Genomic DNA, 17,160 nt, shown 5'->3' on the forward strand with positions numbered 1-17,160 from the left:
TATCAAATGAGATCCCATTCAGGCCGTCAGCTCTTTTTCAACAATGGCTGGCCGGTGCACGCGCAGCCTCCCCTCCACGCCAGCGCACCGCCGCTCCTGATCTGGCTGCATTTCCAGCATAAAAGTGATGACTGGTCACGGGTCATGTGGGTTGTTGTGGGGAGGAAGGGGGTCTGGAGGGGTGATGGTGGCAGTTGTTTTGATTTGTCTGAAATCTGTGCTCACACAAAAACAACAGAAATTTCCATCCGGGCCCTGCACGCCCCCCCAACCCCCCACCCCCACCCGGCCCACCCTCGCTTTGGCCCGGCAGCTAAATCCGAGCCTTTGTGTCCCACATAGTTGTATGGATTTGTCAGCAATGGGGCAGGGGCAGTGGGGGGTAGATAGAGTGATGATAACCATGCAAGTTTTTCCGGTGAAGAGGGAAGGACAATCGACTGAAACAAGGTATAGAATTAGACAAATTAGACAAATGATTTTTATGAATACCTGACGCCAACAGCTATCTGGTCCTGTAGACGAGGAAAGTAGTGAAATTGGAGAGACCCAAGATAAGCTTTTTCTAAGAGACTTGCTCCGGATTAGATGTTTAAAGCCTCATATTAGCAACTCCCCTCCCCACCACCACCACCACCACCACAAGTCTGCACAAAGAGGCTTGGACAGACCACCTGCCCCTCAGGAAAATGTGGTCAGCAAAACGAAAGGGGCACAAGCACCACCGGGATGCTCAGGTAGTAAATAGGGAATCAATGAGGCTCTCAAAATGGCTGAGTAAACGTCTTTAAAAGACAAATGGTCTGTCTCAGAGTTACACAAAAGCAAGATTGTTTAATATAACGTGGGAGGGACCATTTTAGCTGGGGGTCGAGGGCTGGACGGGCATTTTCATTTTAGCAGTAGTAGCTCTAAAGAGATTAACGAATTAATAATCCACCGGCCGGTCTGATCAGTAAGTGCTGGAGCCGATTAGATGTGAGCGGAGAGTGTGAAAGTGAGACCCTGATGTGGGCGGGCCGTGTGTCGTACAGTTCATCCTCAGGGGATCATGAACGTTTACCATGTTTCATGGCCAGCCAGCCGGTCTTTGTTCAGACTTTTCCGTGATAAACAAAAAATGTCCTGTTGGCACTGGAGAAAGTGTCTGACTATCACTATCGAGTCATTTGGATTGATCCTCTGACGACCATGAAGCTCTCACCAAATGTGGTACCACTAATACTCTTCCTAATAAGTGATAGTTAACGTGTCCTGATAATAATAATAATAATGATATATAAATGTGTTTGTAATGCTATTATTAACAATCATAAGACAGTCACAAGGCTCTGATTTATGTTCTTAATCTGTCTACAAACTGTTAACAAGTTTCTCATGAGCGCTCATAAATATCTCTTAACAACAAAACATTTTTATGATGTTATAATACACACTTATACGTTCTTATTAACACAAAAGTATGTTAATGAGCCTTATAAGCCCTTGTTACCTGTTAACTAATGCATAGTTCAAGGACCGTAATATACAATTGATCTACAGTAGTGAAAGGGTAAGTTTATTTTGGCCCGGATACGTCTGAGTGTGTTCTAACCTGCACAATTAGTCCAAATATCATTTTTAATATAGATTTACAGTTTTTAAAAAAAAATTAGATAGTAAGGTCACCATTCATATTAAAACCGTGGCTCACAGTAACAATTACAATATCTGCCATTAACGTTTAACATTTGACTTTTAAGCTACATTGTGTTTTAAACTAAATGTAGTTTTGGGAAAGAAATTATAATCAGAGGAGAAAAAGAACAAAACAAACTAAACAGTCACTCTCTTGGTTTTCGGAACTGAATAAACTAAATAAAAAAAACTGACCTTACATGACAACATGGTGTCATACTGTTTTACTTTGTTTATATGTGGCGGACCCTGCCACCTCTCTAGCTTCAAACAGTGTTCTGATGACCTTATCTTCCTCTGAGGACAGCTTGTTTCTGAGTTTGTATTATTACCTCATTAATATTGTTCATGTTAAGATGCTGAGTTTGAATTTTCCCCTCCAAAACAACGTAGTGCCCCTTTAAAATTACACTTCCCTAAGTCAATTTCTCTGCTGGGGTCGTGAGCTTAGTTTGTCGAAATCCAATCATTTTTGCCTCCGCTGACCTTGGAAGCATTTAACCACTGTATGACAGCACTAAGGAAGGACAACGAGGACAAAAGAGTCATATTGATTATATTGATGAAGGCAATGTCACGTGAAGGTTTCAAGGATCACGCACACAGCACCAACAACCTGACACCAGGGCATATTTTCTTTGGTTGTTATCTGTCATGGAGAAGCCTGATGTGGCGGAAGACAGCATTGATACAGGATGTGTGCTGCATTAGAAGGTTAATCCTTATGTCAACAGGCCCACAGATGGGCTGACCTGCCGGGCTGCGGGGATGAGGTTTTGCTGTGGGGCAGGAGAAAGAAGTTGAAAAATCAACCGCTGTCTGTCTGGACAAGACGAGCGGGAGGGAGGAGGGAGGGAGAGAAGGGTGAGCCTGGGCAAAAACCCGACAGCTGAAAAAAAAAAAAAAGAGAGTCAAAAAATGTTTCATGCTCTGATGTCATTAGGAAGGCGAAAGCAGAGCTGTAATCCTATTTTAATCGCAGTGGATTTATTAAACAGGAGCAGCAGGTTTAAATCTCAGCAGATTACACAGAAGGCCCAAGGAGATGTGGGGAGGGGGGTCGGGCAGGCTTGCGTAATCAAGTGCACTTAAGGTGATATGGTTCATCTTTGATGAGGCAGGACTGACTGAGATGGAGGGGCTGGTGGTGTCAGATGGAATTACAGTAAATAAACTTTATCTAAAATGACCTAACATCAAGAATCTGTTGGTGTTTTGTTGGGTTAAAATCATAATTAAATATGCCACTGAGATGTCTTGTAGAATAATTACTTCTGATCAGATTAAGACAGGCTGCCTGCAGACGTTACCAATTATTTGGACGTCTGTGTGCTCCTCGGCGTCTCTTGGAGTCGCCCACAATCCTCTTTGGCATCCTTTGTAAAGGACCTTGATTCTCGTGAAGAACGGGTTAATCCCAGGTCGCGTTACATCTGGACTCAATCAAATCAATCCCCATCACAGACCATGTTGAACAAGCTCAGACGTCCAGAGGTCGGCAGCAATGAAAAAAAGTTTCCAACCACAGAACAATGACGGTGTGTGTTGTCTCTGACGTAGCAAGAGATTTCAGTATTATTTGAAACTGGCCCAAGTCTTTGGACTAATTGTAAAAGATGACATGTTTATTGTAAGAATAGTAGACTTCATTAAGGAGCATCATTTCTAGGTTTACTGATGAATCACAGATAATAAAAGAGCGTGAGTGAACTTTTCACTCTTAGACACAGATCCACCCCCCAGGTAGTTCTGACTAAGTTGAGCTGAAACCCGACAGTGAGTTTCATGCCCTTAAAACGGATGCGTCATGTGCCAACACACTGTACCGAGTCTTGTGTTGTCGCTGAACTTTGCCTTTGCCAAATGCTTCATCTAAAAGGTTGCCAAGCTCACCATCTGTTGGCTGAGCTTGGCAAATGTCTGTCTGTGACACAGCACCTCTTTGATAGGGAGCCATTTTGAGCTATTTCTCTCGTTTTAAGAGCGACGGTGTGTATGCTGCAGATATGTTACTTGGATCTGTGCGTGCATGGCAGGTACTTTTTGTTTTGCAATGAAATGTTCCATGCCATGATGGAGACTTTTAATTTTGCCACTGGCAGTAGAGAAGATTTCTGCTGCAGTGTGTCATTGTGAAGTAAATGTTTACTGCACAATGTAAAAGATATAAAGTATGCAACCATCAGTGTTTACATTGGTCCCCTATAAACCCAACGTGACTCCTGTGAGTCCAACAGTGCAATTCCATTATATCATTATCATTATGATTTCTATTATAGACTGAATGACTGAATAAACTTGCGTGTTGCCCGTGTTGTCCTTATTTGCATCTCTGAGGAAAACAGAAAAAGATCCAGTTGTCTTTGCAGCAGCAGCGCTAACAATGATACCACTGGGAAACACTGAGGAGGTAAAGTTATCTGTTGCCACTTTAAGAGGACTTGTGATGAAATGAGCATTTTCAAAGGAAAACTTGACCCCCTGTTGACTTTATACACCAGAAGAATAGAGGTAACCACTAACTGCTGCCGACTGTAGCTTCCGTAGCTTCCAAGCTGACCGCCTGGACTGAAGGTCCGGACTTGTCTGCTGTCAGATCATCACCTCCTATAGTTCAGAGTGGCTAGGCGCTAGCTGGTTAGCATGCTATATTATCATAATATTTGAATGCTTTGACTAAAATTCTTACAGACTGCACCTTTAAAATGTTTACTCCACAAGACCTGGGAATTATTTTTGTTTTTTCCAGCTGCACAGTATTTGCATTATTATTTCCATGGATGCGTGCATTATTTCTTCCTCAACAATTTTACCTTGAGACAAACCACTCACAACACAAGTGGCACAACACTGCTGCCATCTCCTGGACAACCCATGCATCATGTTCAACACACCCTGCTATTTTCAATGTTTAAAATGAGTTTCCTGTTGAGGGTTGTGGACAGTAATATTACGAGCTGTCAGGATGCGTTCTTCATGCCAAAAAATTAGACCTGTCAAGCAGGTAAAACACAGGTACAGCTCAATAAATTAATTAGAGCTCTGTTATTTTAGGTGTGCCAGCTATGTCAATAGGCATGCATGTTCAAAAGCACAACTGGAGAATATAAATAGAAGGCGTTAACATTTACGGTTACACTTGTACTTTTCCCACAGGGACATGTTAAAACAAGACTTGAAGGGTTTTACTGGAAATATTAACAATTAGCAAGAGTGGTGTGTCTGTTGGTGTTCTACTCTGACTGACTGTTGCTGATATAATGGGGAGGAGCCTCTGATGAAACATCACTCTTGCAAATTTAACAGGAAAACCTGACATTGTTCTTTGTTCTATAACAGAGATATTAGGCATAATAATGAGTTGGCAAAAATATGAACTTTTGATGTTTTGGTAGGTTGGAAAATACATGAATCACAGCAGGTGAAATTAGGATGTAACATACATCAGACAAAATAAAAGACTTCAATATCAAACTGAGAAAACACAGGCTGATGAATGTGCGTGCCAATTTACAGGTGAGAAATTATATTATTATTATTATTATTATTATTATTATTATTATTTAAGGGATTTTGGTTAAATGCCATCTATGTTAACATTCATTTAACAATCTCACCATATTTGTGTAAAACAGCGTTTACCTCGAAATGTTAATTTCAAAAGAAACTGGACAGGGAACAATCACAAGCCAGTACATGCACAGGAGCGTTTAAAACATCTCCAATATCTGCACTTCAGGTAGAAGTGGGCAAAATGCCGCTGGGAATTAGAAGGGACCAGATCATGCTGGCATATTGGGTCAGTTCGGAAGGACATGGGGCATTGCATCCAACAAGGGTTATCCTGCAGGAGTGTTGGGAACACAGGGAAATTAAAGCTAGAAGTTTTGGGTGGTTTGGCAAAGAAATGGCACAAAAAATAAGAGTAACAGAATTAAACATAAATTATTATTGGAAACAACCAAAAACAATGCCAAAAAAATCTGACATGGACAATAGTACAAAACTATATACATCAATAATACCCTGATGAATTTTTCGTCTTCACAGATGGATCAAATGAAACAGGACGTACTGGAACAGCAGTTTTCATTCCAAAATTTAATATAGGCATTAAAAACAGGACATTGGATCATCTCTCAGTGTATACAGTTGAAATGATGGGGATAATATACACAGTGGGTGGATAATAGTAGTCAATACAAAGTAACAATAGTAACAGATAGTATCTCAACACTTTCAAGCATTCAATCAGAGAATTCGTGCAGGCAAGATATTTTACTGGAAATACCAAATCAAATATACAGACTACACAATACAGGTGTGGATGTTTCTTTCCTCTGGGTACCTGCCCACGTAGGAGTTGAAAGAAATGAAGAAGCAGATATATTGCCCCAAACAAGCACTAAAATCAAACACAATAAACATAGAAATACCATTAAACAGGGAAGAAATCAAATCTATTATCAGTCTAAACATGTACACAATCTGGCAGGAAAGCTGGGATAGTGTGAACACAGGAAGACATCTTTACAGTATCCAAGAATAGGGGCAGAATAGGATACACAGGACTCAAACATACACTCAGTAAAATAGGGAAACATCCAACAGGTCTTTGTTCACAGTGTACACAGCCGGAAACAGTCCAGCATGTATTGCTGGAGTGTAGTAAGTACAGGGATGAACGACAGGAAGTGATCCAAATGCTGACAAAAGAAAAGCCGGAATTGACTTTAAGGAATTTATTAGGGAGGACATCAAAAAAGGGGTGTTTTAATGAAATACTTAAAGGACACAGGTATAGGATATAGACTATAGGGAATAACAGTTAAAAGCTGTTATTCAAAAATCCCAAAAGCTGGTTGCCAACCGCCAATAAAAGCCAATAGAAGAAGAAGAACTGTGTAGTAAAGACGAGCCACCAGCAGGGAGCAGTCATGAAACAGCCGGCATGGGGAAACTTTAACCTGTAACACCCGCCTTGCTCCTTCCTCTTCCGGTTACGCAGACAGCAGGTATGGCGGCTCTCTGCTTTCCTCTGAAACATTATAACTTGATAATCCAATGTAATCCTGCGTTTAAAAGGATAATAACATCGATTTCAAATAGAAAGAACACTTAAAACAGCTTAACGTCTCTAAATATGTGACAATTGTATTATTTTGTCTATTTTCCATGACAATTTAAAGATGCCGTCCCGATGGCCGCTTTCTGAAGTGAACTAAATGTGATACCCGCGGCTAACAACCATGCTGAATATGTATTTTCTTACGGAGTTAGGCTACATATAAGATTCACCATCAGTATGGTACATTGTCGATTAATTAATTCAACGTTTCCAATGTTTTGGAACGTGAATGTAAGAGTTAGCCGGTGTCGCTAGCATGTTGGGGGGCAGCAGCGTTAGCGCGGTTAGCAGGGTTAGCATCACAGCATCATGTCCAATAATATGTGTATACTTCTGTTTTTTCCAGCTTCAAGATGGTGCAGCGGCTGACTTACCGTCGTAGGTTGTCCTACAACACTGCCTCCAACAAAACCAGACTGTAAGTGAACGTCCCACAGCGTCTCAGTGACATTGCCTGCCTGGAAACACACACTAGTGCCACTTCATGTATGAATACCTGTTTACGATTATGTTTCTCTCGTGTTGGTCTGCAGGTCACGGACACCTGGTAACCGTATTGTGTACCTGTACACCAAGAAGGTCGGCAAAGCTCCCAAGTCGGCATGTGGCATCTGCCCAGGAAGACTGCGTGGTGTAAGTAAAGCTATTGTATTCTGGTGAATGCTCCTAGCTTTTTCCAAGCATGCTGTACATGCCCCAACAAGATATCTGTCAGAGGTACATCCTCATCATGTTCCTCCCAGAAATCCTGAGGTTAACTTCGAATTTGCAAGTTGGATGGATGGATGGATGGGAATCGGCACTAAATTGATAGGATGGATGACCCTATGCCACAACAGCATCAACACAGACCCTTTACCTTGTTGTACATAAAGAGACTCAACTTCCTTTGTAAACATGTCTAAAGACATACTGATAGTTAACAACATATGAAACAACTTTAAAGAAACTAACCTACAGAATATTAGTAATTTAAAAATTTGCACGACCACTCTTGAGGTTGTAAATCGGTCATTGACACAAGTCTTTTACTGGATGCATTGCTTTAGATCATCATAATGTAAGTAATTGCATGATGCTATATGAAATCATTTCACTGAACTTGAAAAATGAAAACATGTCACTTTGAGTAAGTGAATGAATGAGTAAGCCTCCCATTTTTTGTTTTTGGGTTGTGCTGCTGTGCATCAACGCAGGCCAAGCGATGTTAACCCATCGTCTGGATGAGCATGCATCTTAACGTCTCATTTAAAAGTTGATGTTTGTTGTGACTAGTTTACTTGCTCTTTTTAGATTTCTATGAAGATGCTTCAGCATCACAACATATATTGCAAAGAATGCATCTAACAGCTGTGTGAATGCATTTAAAAAGGACTGGTGTAATATTTAAGGGTAACTGTTGAAACTCAGCCATAGGGATCGGACACTAAGGGGAGATGCTGCGGATCATGAAAGAAAATAATAAATAATAATAATGAATTTAGCCTAGTCGGGCTGATTGTGAATATCCTCACATGAATGACCTAATAAAGTTCTCCATCTTGCTAACTAATAGTCCTTCATGGATTTCTTACAATGGTACAGATTGTTCTCCCTGTCACCACAAAAAATAAATAAATTGGATGTGTGGAAATGTGTTCAGTACCTTCAGTTTACACTCTCATCTGGGTTTGCACAATATTCTTAAATTAAATGTAAGGTCAAGTGAAGTATGTTTTAGTGCCACTTGTAGATTTATAGGCATAGTTGATTATCTGAATGATAGTGTTAAATGCATTTTTGTCCAAATTATCATATTCCAACACAACTATTACACTAGTACACTTAAAAACAAAGGTGTCTTAATTGTTTCAATCCCCTGAACAGTTTGTTGTAGAGGAAGGCCTCGCAAACAGAAACTTAAAATCTGTGCAGAACTGCAAATTTGCCCACATGTGACCTTGTTGTCTGATCTTGTAGTGTTGATTAATCTTTTGGACCTGTGGACAGGTCTTTCCTTTTATTGCCAAATTAACACTCAAGGGATTAGAGTTCTCAGAGTTGCACGCCCAACACTGGCTTGATAAGTTAAAATACGATTTAGAAGTGTATCTGTATCTCATCACTTTATTTATATAGCCCAAAATCACAATCACATTGCCTCTGTGGGCTTTACAAATGTGTGTAAGTGTGTTTAAAAATGTGTATAGGTTGGTAAAATGAAATTGCACATTAAAGACCTGGTGTGTTTTTCAAATTTTCACCTTTGGTTCCAGAGCAGCCTGCTCTCATCATCTTTTGGGATGACCGTAAATGTTTCTTAGCAGCCTTCAGAGTTTGGTTGTCTTGATTGTCCCACTATATTTAAACTTGTTTAGATAACTTTCCATTGGTTGTGGTGTTAATTCTTTCCAAGTTGGTTCCTCTTGCCTGTGGTCTCATTATGGTCCTGTTCTGTCTTGTAGATCCGGGCTGTTAGACCTCAGGTTCTGATGAGGCTTTCCAAGACCAAGAAGCACGTCAGCAGGGCCTACGGAGGCTCCATGTGCGCCAAGTGTGTGCGTGACAGGTAATGGAAGCATTTCCTTTAATCTGTTCTTTATTGGTGAGAAACGAACGATGCTAGCTTTGCCCTGATGATAATGGTGACAAAGTGCCTACTTCTGCTATTCACAAGTTACCTGAACATTTAATTGATTGATGATTGAGTGTATAAGGAACAAGTCAATGATGACACTGAGTTGAAGGGCTGAAACATTTTGCCTAAATTCTCTCTCTGCTTTTATTCTCAGGATCAAGCGTGCTTTCTTGATTGAGGAGCAGAAGATCGTCGTCAAGGTGCTCAAGGCACAGGCACAGAGCCAGAAATCTAAGTAAAATGTGTATTTGTATTGCCACAATAAAAAATGACAAACAAATCCATTTCCTGTTGTGATTTGCAATCCTTTGGTGTATTTAGAGGGACAGGATGTGTGACAAGGTTGAGTCTTTGAAAGCCATGTAACTGATAAATAACAATTCATTGGATCACTTATATTTTGCCTGGAGTTATTGTTTTCAGTTAATCTTACATTTCTACAGATTCTGTAATATTTCAAGAGAACAAATGCCAAAGATGCCTTGTGTATTCTTTTAAGTGAGTATCAGGGTACCACTTTCCTGGCATTTGTGCCATGTCCCTTATATTCAGACACCAGATGTACAGTACAGTACCATAACAGTATAATTTATGCTCTGATGCAAGACTGCCTTGATGTGAATTAGAAAAATCTGCCGTTTTGATGTAATGGAGACATTTCATTTGTGTCCACACTGAAGCAAGATAACATGAAGAGGGAATCTATAAAGTATAGGAATGTTTGCTTTACTATATAACACGTTTAAATGTATTCTACTGGACCGAATAAGTGAAAATACATCATTAGAAAAAAAATGTTGCGGTCACAAGTGATAATTTGATAGCGGCCATACTTAAAACAATAGAGCATAGATTAATAACAATAGTCGAATAAAATAATATTGATCCGGCCTCACAGTAACATCAGTGATAAGTTCCCCCGAGCGTTTCTGTTACTGTCTCTTTAAGAACACGTCACGTCCAATTTTTTTTTTTCCCCAAAGAAATTGTAAAAACAAAAACAAAAAAAAAAACCGCTTATTTGATTTAAGTTTATTTTAGTACCAGCAAATATGTTTTGCTTAAAATGGCACCTCTCACCATCATAAATAAAATCATATAAATAAATTAAAAGAAGAAAGAAAAGTATGTACTTCCGGGACACGTCAACAAAGTCGCTTCTCAGACGGGTCTCAGCCAGCGTCAGCAGCGGTACTGCAGAGAACGGACATTTCTTCACACACCATGGAGACATTATACAGTATACCGTTTGTTGTGCTGGAATGTCCAAATATAAAGCTGAAGAAACCGTCATGGCTGCACATGCCGTCGGCTATGACCGTGTATGCGGTCGTTATTGTGTCCTACTTTCTCATCACAGGAGGTAAATGGATCCGCTGCGGCTAAGCTAAGCTAGATGCGAAACTGCTAGCTTGTCAGCGTCGGACCGAGGCTGTATCGGCATGTTGTTTAGAGATAAAGCTCACCCGTGTGTGGCTGGAATCATGTCAGATGTTGTAGGCTTTGGCTGCATCTGTACATCAGCGTGCTTGACGTTAACGCTAGTGTGTTGGCGGTTAGCATAGCGGCTACTTGATGCTAAGTTGGCTTTAGCTAGCACAAGACAGAAGCTGAGTGGATCTTGGTTTCAGTTAGGTGACACTCAGAATCGGTTGTTATTCATCAGTAACATTAGTAGTGGATGGAATGTTAAACATGATCAGTTTGTTGATTGATAAGCTCAAAGTTGCTCAGACTTTGTAAAAGCTCTCTCGTATTCTGATTGATTTCTTCTCAATCTTCTGCCACATCACAGGCATCATCTATGATGTTATTGTCGAGCCCCCAAGTGTGGGTTCAATGACTGACGAGCATGGACACCAGCGGCCAGTGGCCTTTTTGGCATACAGGTATGTCAGGCTTAAGTTCAAGAGCATCTCTACAAACTACATGTTAAAGCGAGCAGCCTGTTTGTGATGGTCACCTCAGATAGTATTGGTAAAATTTTAAACCTCACTGAGAAATGCATAACTAATATAAGTGTGTTTGTTTTCCAGAGTAAATGGGCAGTACATTATGGAGGGACTGGCTTCCAGTTTCCTCTTCACGATGGGAGGCCTGGGCTTTATAATCCTGGACCGCTCCAACGCCCCAAACATCCCCAAACTCAACCGCTTCTTGTTGCTCTTCATCGGCTTTGTCAGCGTCCTCCTCAGCTTCTTCATGGCCAGAGTGTTCATGCGCATGAAGCTGCCGTAAGTCCAAGTCTTAATGTGTAATATTTATTTGAACTTCAGCACAAGTCCCATGAAGTTTGCCTGGCTCAATATTTAACAGTCAGTAGTTCACAGTGTCTCATCTAATGAATCTGTTGTCTTTTCAGAGGGTACCTCATGGGCTAAAGACAAAAAGAGCACACTGAAAATGATTCAGAAGGACAGAGGACGTCAAATGTGTGGGAACCCCAGCAGGCAGTTCAACTAAAATTATCCATAAATTGATCTTTTGATATAATCACCATCATTCATGACTGAAAGCACTGACCTTTGCTAGAGAAATTAGACGCAGCTGCACTGACAGTCTCTCACTGGCATTGTCTCATTGGTGTTCAGTGACTTCCCTTTTCCTCTCCTTCTCTCTAAATGTCCCAACAAAGTGATGATGAACAAGTAGATCACTGTTGAAGACGCGTCATCTCCTATTTTGTCAGTAACCAATAGCCTGGTCCATCTTCAGCACACTTGAGTAATTTAATCACACTAAAATAAGTTAGATGTAACGCACAGCAGGGGAAATATCTCTGGAGGAGGACAAGAAAACAGGAAGTTGCTGAATGAAGCCACTCATTTGGTCACAGCAGGGGGTCCGAATAATGTTTAAGTTGTTTGTTTTTGTAAAGAAATCATTTAAAATCGCCTTGAACTCGTCACAGTTGCATTTTTGTACAAGGGTGGGAAATAAATCTTCTTTTCAGAGCTCCTTGCAGTTGTCCATGATTTACAAGTGTGTTTAATTTTCTACCTAAAATGTGTTGAGTAGATTAACACCAACATTAATATCTATGTTGAGAACAGGACGTAAGCATTGCAATCTGCCCTCCTGAAGGTGGCAGCATAGATGTATGAGGCAGTAGACAGCAATGAGCGCTTCACACTTATATACTTCATAGATACGGAGAAGTTCTGGGTGCTGTGATTATTTCTAAGTGAGTAACACATTTCAAGGTTTGAATTTCACATAAACGAGTTCTCAAGGACAGCACACCGTCCACAAAAGCACATCAACTTGCATCAAAATAGCCCGTCAATACCTATAGTTATAACTTGGCTCTGCTCGGGAGTATTCATGTTTCTTGTTGGGATTTTAAAGGGGCATTATGTTGTTTTGAAGTAGAAATAAAAAAAAAACCAACAACTTAGAATTAAATAATGTAACAATATTAATGAGGTAATAACACAATTTCTGAAATATTTATCTACTGAATAAACAAGATGATCTCAGAGGAAAACAAGGTCCCCAGAACACTGTTAGAAACTGGAAAGGCGGCAGGGTCCGCCACATATAAACAAAATAAAACAGTATTAAATTGTGCTGTCCTATAAAGCTGCAGTCTGGAGTTTTTGGAAGACAGTGGCCAGAATATTTGAATGAACACAGCTCCCAGGTCAGTTTTTCTTCCTCTCTGCTGCGCTGCAGACCTGCCCTCAAAGCCCCTGATATAAGTTAATGCTTCTCAGACCTTGGTGAGGTGAGGGTGCAGGAATACAGAGCCAGATCCCAGATCAGCAGGATGACGTCCTGATACAACAAGCTGCTGTTGAACTGATGTTTGGGCTGGACAACGACCTGATGGAGACACAGACGGACAAACTGAGACGGTCTGAACACAAACTACAGTTCAGGTCCAGACACCTGATGTCCAGGTAGCTCAGTGTGTCATGAAGCTCTGAGATTGTGAGTTTGATCCTTGAGTCAGTCAAGTGTCAAAGGCAGGACCTCAGTAGGGTGAAACTAGGGTTCGAAGTTTTGAGGTTGTGGGTTCAGTTAAAAAAAGTGACAGCGGAAAGAAACAAAGAGCGACAATCACATCCAGTAGCTCAGGCTGATAAAGGCCTCTTCTGAACAAGCTGAGGTTGCAGGTTCCATCCTTATAATACTCACTGAGTTGTGGATTTAAACCCTGGGTGTTTTAGGTGACTTTTAAACCTGATGTCCAAAACAAAGAGTGAAATCCTCTCAGAAAGAGAACTTCATCACCAGCTCATTAGCTCAGGAAGATAAAGAGCTGCTTTGAAGACTGAAGGTTGTGGGTTCAAACCTTGCTTGAGTTTTGAAGACTGGTGTCCACCTGTCTGGTCCAGCAGCTCAGGTGGATACACTACAGGTCAGTTTGATCTCATGAGATTCAGTGACTTTTGAAAGTCCAACATTTATAAATGAAAAGTTAAACGCACTCAGAGAACAGCCTGACTCTTTATAGAGTTGCTGCTCAGAAGAAGGAGTGAAAACCTCTGAGAGACTCATCAGCTGCTGTCCCAGTAAGCTCAGTGGGATAACTCCAGGGTTGGCAGGTCTGAGGTCATGGGTTCGAGTCTTGCTTGAGTCTGGGTTTGACTCTTATAAAACTCAGTGAAGTTTGAATTACGAAGTGAAATGCGCCCGGAGAAAAGGCTCCAGTGCCCGGAGGATTCGTAGTGCGGTGGGTCTGTTCCCTGCTTCCTGTAACTGAGGTTACAGGATCGACTCCCGCCTCAATCTGAGAAGGACCTGGGAGGGGACCGCGTCTCCTCCCGAGGTTTCCCACAGATGGAAGCAGAGGGTTATGGCAAAATGAACCATCAGCAAAATGATCTCTTACTGACAAAGAAAACCAATCAAAATTTTCTTTTCAACATCTGACCTGGGCCTCTGAGAGAACTAGGCCCAAACTACAAATACATCAAACCCCAAATGAAGGTCATCCCTTATCCCACCCCAGACAGGCCGTTTTGCCACGTTGCACCGTTTGGTACTTTTTTTGCTGCTCAAGAGTGATAATGCAAACCTGAAGAATCAAACCCAAACTGTAGCTTCAAGACTACAAAGCAAACTACAAACTACCACTGAACTACCAAAAAATGACAAACTACCAACAAACTACTAAACATCTACCAACAAACACATAACTAACAACTACCAAACTAAGAAAGACAGAAAAAAGAGGGGGGCTCATGTCCCCTCCCCAGGGTTTCTTAGAGAAGCAGGGCATTATGGGAAAATGAACCATCAACAACTATTCTTTTATTGAAGTGTGAGACAAAGTGTTTATGATGTTGTGAGTCATCACAGCAGGATGACATCTTCAAGTTAACGCTAGATGAACTTCATCTTTCAAGCTTTGTTAATTTCATAATTCACAACAAAAGTCATCTCCTGACACTTTCCAGACTGAGCTGGTCTAAACCTGATGACTTCATCAGAATGAGAAACAGAATCAGAATCAGATTTATTACCAAGAAGGGTTTTACACCAACAAGGAATTTATCTTAGTGAATAAGGTGCATTGAAGACAATAATCAACAAACAGTGACTTTTATATATACAAGATTAACAAACAGAGTGTGGGATGACTGATTAATAAAGATGGCAGAGCTGTACAGAAATGTGCAAAATAGATTAAGAAACCTGTGTGCAAGTGTGAGCGTCAGTGTGGGTCAGGGTCCCTGGACCTGTTAATGAACTGCCGCAGGAAGAAAGTGTTCATGTGGCGGGAGGTTTTGGCCCTGATGGACTGAGGCCTCCTGCCAGAGGGGACAGTGACCGGGATGGGACGGGTCGGCCACAATCCTGCCTGCACGCCTCAGAGCCCCGTAGCTGTGCAGGTCCTGAAGGGATGGAGGGTTGCAGGGAGAAGAGCAGGGGAGGATCCGGTCCTGATGGTCCGGGTCTGATTCATCTGCAGAGAGCCAGCAGCTGGAGTCAGAGGAGAGAGAGAACAGGGTCAAGGGTTGTTCTGTATGTGAAGTGGGAAACAAGCTGGAGAACAAGATAAAACATAATGTCAATAAAACTTTGAAACTTCACCTCATCTGTCAACATCTGGGAGAACTCCCATGATCAGTGAGTACAACACACACCTCAGCAGGTACCAACACTGAACACCTTTATAATCATCAGAGAACATTACAGATGTTGTTATTTCACTGCCTGTGGGAACAAACTGTTCTTCAGTCTGTTTGTCTCGGATCTGATCGAGCTGTAGCTCCTCCCAGAGAGCAGGTGGGAGAACAGGTGATGACGGTGTTAAATGCTGAGCTGAAGTCCACAAACAGCACGTACATGCTGGGCTGGTCCAGGTGTGGAGCATAGTGTTGACAGCATCCTCTGCCGACCTGTTGGCTCGATAGGCAAACTGGTGTTGGTCCAGGTCAGCAGGGATGGCAGATTCAATGTGAGAGAGGATGAGTCTCTCACAGCATTTGGTGATTATGGGGGTGAGAGCAACTGGGTGATAGTCATCAAGGCAGGTCACTGTACCCTCCTTTGGGGCTGGGATGATGGTGGCTGACTTCAGGCAGGTGAGAACTGCAGATTGTAGTAGTGAGAGGTTGAAGATGGTGGTGAAAACCTCTGCTAGCTGGTCTGCACAGGCTTTGAGGATCCTGGCGGTGACTCTGTCTGGACCAGCTGCTTTCCTCACATCGACTCTGTGCAGGATGGATCTGACCTGAGGTTGGTCCAGCTGAATGGCGCTGACCTTCCCTGGTAGAACCAGATGTGTGTCAGCAGCAATCTGTCGGTCGAGCTGGTGGCTGTGTAGCTGTCCTTGTAGCCGGTCAGAGTCTTTATCTCCTGCCACATGCTTCACACGCTGCTGTTGAAGAGCTCCTCTATGTGCTGCTTCTAGCTGCGTTTGGACTCACTGATGCTTCTACTCAGGCTTCATCGTGCTTGCTCGTAGGCCTGCAGGTCCAAGACTTGAATGCAGATTCTTGTGTCCTGGTCGTCTCCTCTGGCCGTCACACTGAATCTGGCTGCTGCGACTCTTCTGCTCTTTACTCAGATTCCACTCCTGCAAACACACAGAATCAGAGGTTCATTTATTCTGCAGCACACAGGACAAAACTATATGTTCAGCTTTTTAAGCCCATTCAGCGGTTTACTATTCAGCTTTTGAAAAATTCATCTTTTTCTGCAACATCCTGACCGTTCATTCTTTCTTTCTTAAGCATTTCAGGCGAGTATTTTCCAGTATATTCTGCAGTTTTTCTGAAATCACTTAAGCTGTCAGCATTCACACACTGTATTTTGTAAAGTGTAAACTGTAAGAGCAAATGTTTCTAGTTGAAAAATGGGAACAGGTCAACGCTAACTTCCGGGTTAGCCTACAAACGTGTGCCATCCCTGCCGCACTAGATACGAGGCTTCACTCGCACAAATGAGCCAAATTAAGTGGTGTGTCTTCCAAAGTTACTGTCCTGTAACGATATGTGTTACTGCAGTGTTACTGTAACCGCCATCTTAGCCTTGTGGTTAACACACAGAGTGAAACATATATCCAGCAGGTTCTTACCTGTCCAGCAGAAAAGTCCTGACAGACCCGCAGCTCCTCCACCTCTGAAATGATGCTCTGATATTTATCCTGGTTTCCTCTCTGGCTCGGTCCACTTCTTTGTTTTCACTCTGCTTTTCTTCTTCAGGCTTCTTATTTCTTCTCTTGGACCTGGACGATGGTGGGACATGATTCTGCTCTGTTGCTTCTCCGCCATTGTTTACAGTT

General features: G+C 41.9%; 3 protein-coding genes and 1 long non-coding RNA gene across 4 annotated transcripts; 2 read left to right on the forward strand and 2 right to left on the reverse strand.

Annotated features, from left to right (window-relative positions):
* Nucleotides 1-5,755: 5,755 nt before the first annotated feature.
* On the reverse strand, nucleotides 5,756-7,430 carry LOC119027550. The gene is made up of 2 exons (XR_005077410.1): nucleotides 7,302-7,430; nucleotides 5,756-6,749 (listed from the first exon to the last, which is right to left on the reverse strand). It is a non-coding gene; the product is annotated as an uncharacterized LOC119027550 (long non-coding RNA).
* On the forward strand, nucleotides 6,604-9,706 carry rpl34 (ribosomal protein L34). Its single transcript, XM_037112869.1, has 5 exons — nucleotides 6,604-6,692; nucleotides 7,152-7,223; nucleotides 7,339-7,438; nucleotides 9,250-9,353; nucleotides 9,577-9,706. The coding sequence occupies exons 2-5, from the start codon at nucleotides 7,159-7,161 to the stop codon at nucleotides 9,659-9,661; spliced, it is 354 nt and encodes a 117-aa protein (XP_036968764.1). The 5' UTR covers nucleotides 6,604-6,692; nucleotides 7,152-7,158; the 3' UTR covers nucleotides 9,662-9,706.
* An 852-nt stretch (nucleotides 9,707-10,558) lies between these two features.
* ostc (oligosaccharyltransferase complex subunit) lies at nucleotides 10,559-12,380 on the forward strand. Its single transcript, XM_037112868.1, has 4 exons — nucleotides 10,559-10,785; nucleotides 11,218-11,311; nucleotides 11,459-11,656; nucleotides 11,785-12,380. Exons 1-4 carry the CDS (start codon nucleotides 10,647-10,649, stop codon nucleotides 11,801-11,803), a joined length of 450 nt encoding a protein of 149 aa, XP_036968763.1. The 5' UTR covers nucleotides 10,559-10,646; the 3' UTR covers nucleotides 11,804-12,380.
* Nucleotides 12,381-14,869: 2,489 nt separating this feature from the next.
* Nucleotides 14,870-16,900, reverse strand: LOC119027763. Its single transcript, XM_037113198.1, has 4 exons — nucleotides 16,889-16,900; nucleotides 16,398-16,452; nucleotides 15,465-16,298; nucleotides 14,870-15,178 (listed from the first exon to the last, which is right to left on the reverse strand). Exons 1-3 carry the CDS (start codon nucleotides 16,898-16,900, stop codon nucleotides 15,466-15,468), a joined length of 900 nt encoding a protein of 299 aa, XP_036969093.1. The 3' UTR covers nucleotides 14,870-15,178; nucleotide 15,465.
* Between the last annotated feature and the right edge of the window lie 260 nt (nucleotides 16,901-17,160).

Source organism: Acanthopagrus latus, chromosome 10 (genome assembly GCF_904848185.1).
Source record: "Acanthopagrus latus isolate v.2019 chromosome 10, fAcaLat1.1, whole genome shotgun sequence".
Lineage (NCBI taxonomy): Eukaryota > Metazoa > Chordata > Actinopteri > Spariformes > Sparidae > Acanthopagrus > Acanthopagrus latus.

Bases quoted from the DNA above. Each gene is read 5' to 3' on its own strand.
- rpl34 (XM_037112869.1), top strand. From the start codon at position 7,159: ATGGTGCAGCGGCTGACTTACCGTCGTAGGTTGTCCTACAACACTGCC. The intron at 7,439-9,249 runs GTAAGTAAAGCT...TCTGTCTTGTAG, and splicing joins GCCCAGGAAGACTGCGTGGT to ATCCGGGCTGTTAGACCTCA. The intron at 9,354-9,576 runs GTAATGGAAGCA...TTTTATTCTCAG, and splicing joins GCCAAGTGTGTGCGTGACAG to GATCAAGCGTGCTTTCTTGA.
- ostc (XM_037112868.1), top strand. From the start codon at position 10,647: ATGGAGACATTATACAGTATACCGTTTGTTGTGCTGGAATGTCCAAAT. The intron at 10,786-11,217 runs GTAAATGGATCC...GCCACATCACAG, and splicing joins CTACTTTCTCATCACAGGAG to GCATCATCTATGATGTTATT. The intron at 11,312-11,458 runs GTATGTCAGGCT...TTTGTTTTCCAG, and splicing joins GTGGCCTTTTTGGCATACAG to AGTAAATGGGCAGTACATTA.
- LOC119027763 (XM_037113198.1), bottom strand. The intron at 16,299-16,397 runs GCCAGAGGAGAC...AGCATCAGTGAG, and splicing joins CAGCCAGATTCAGTGTGACG to TCCAAACGCAGCTAGAAGCA.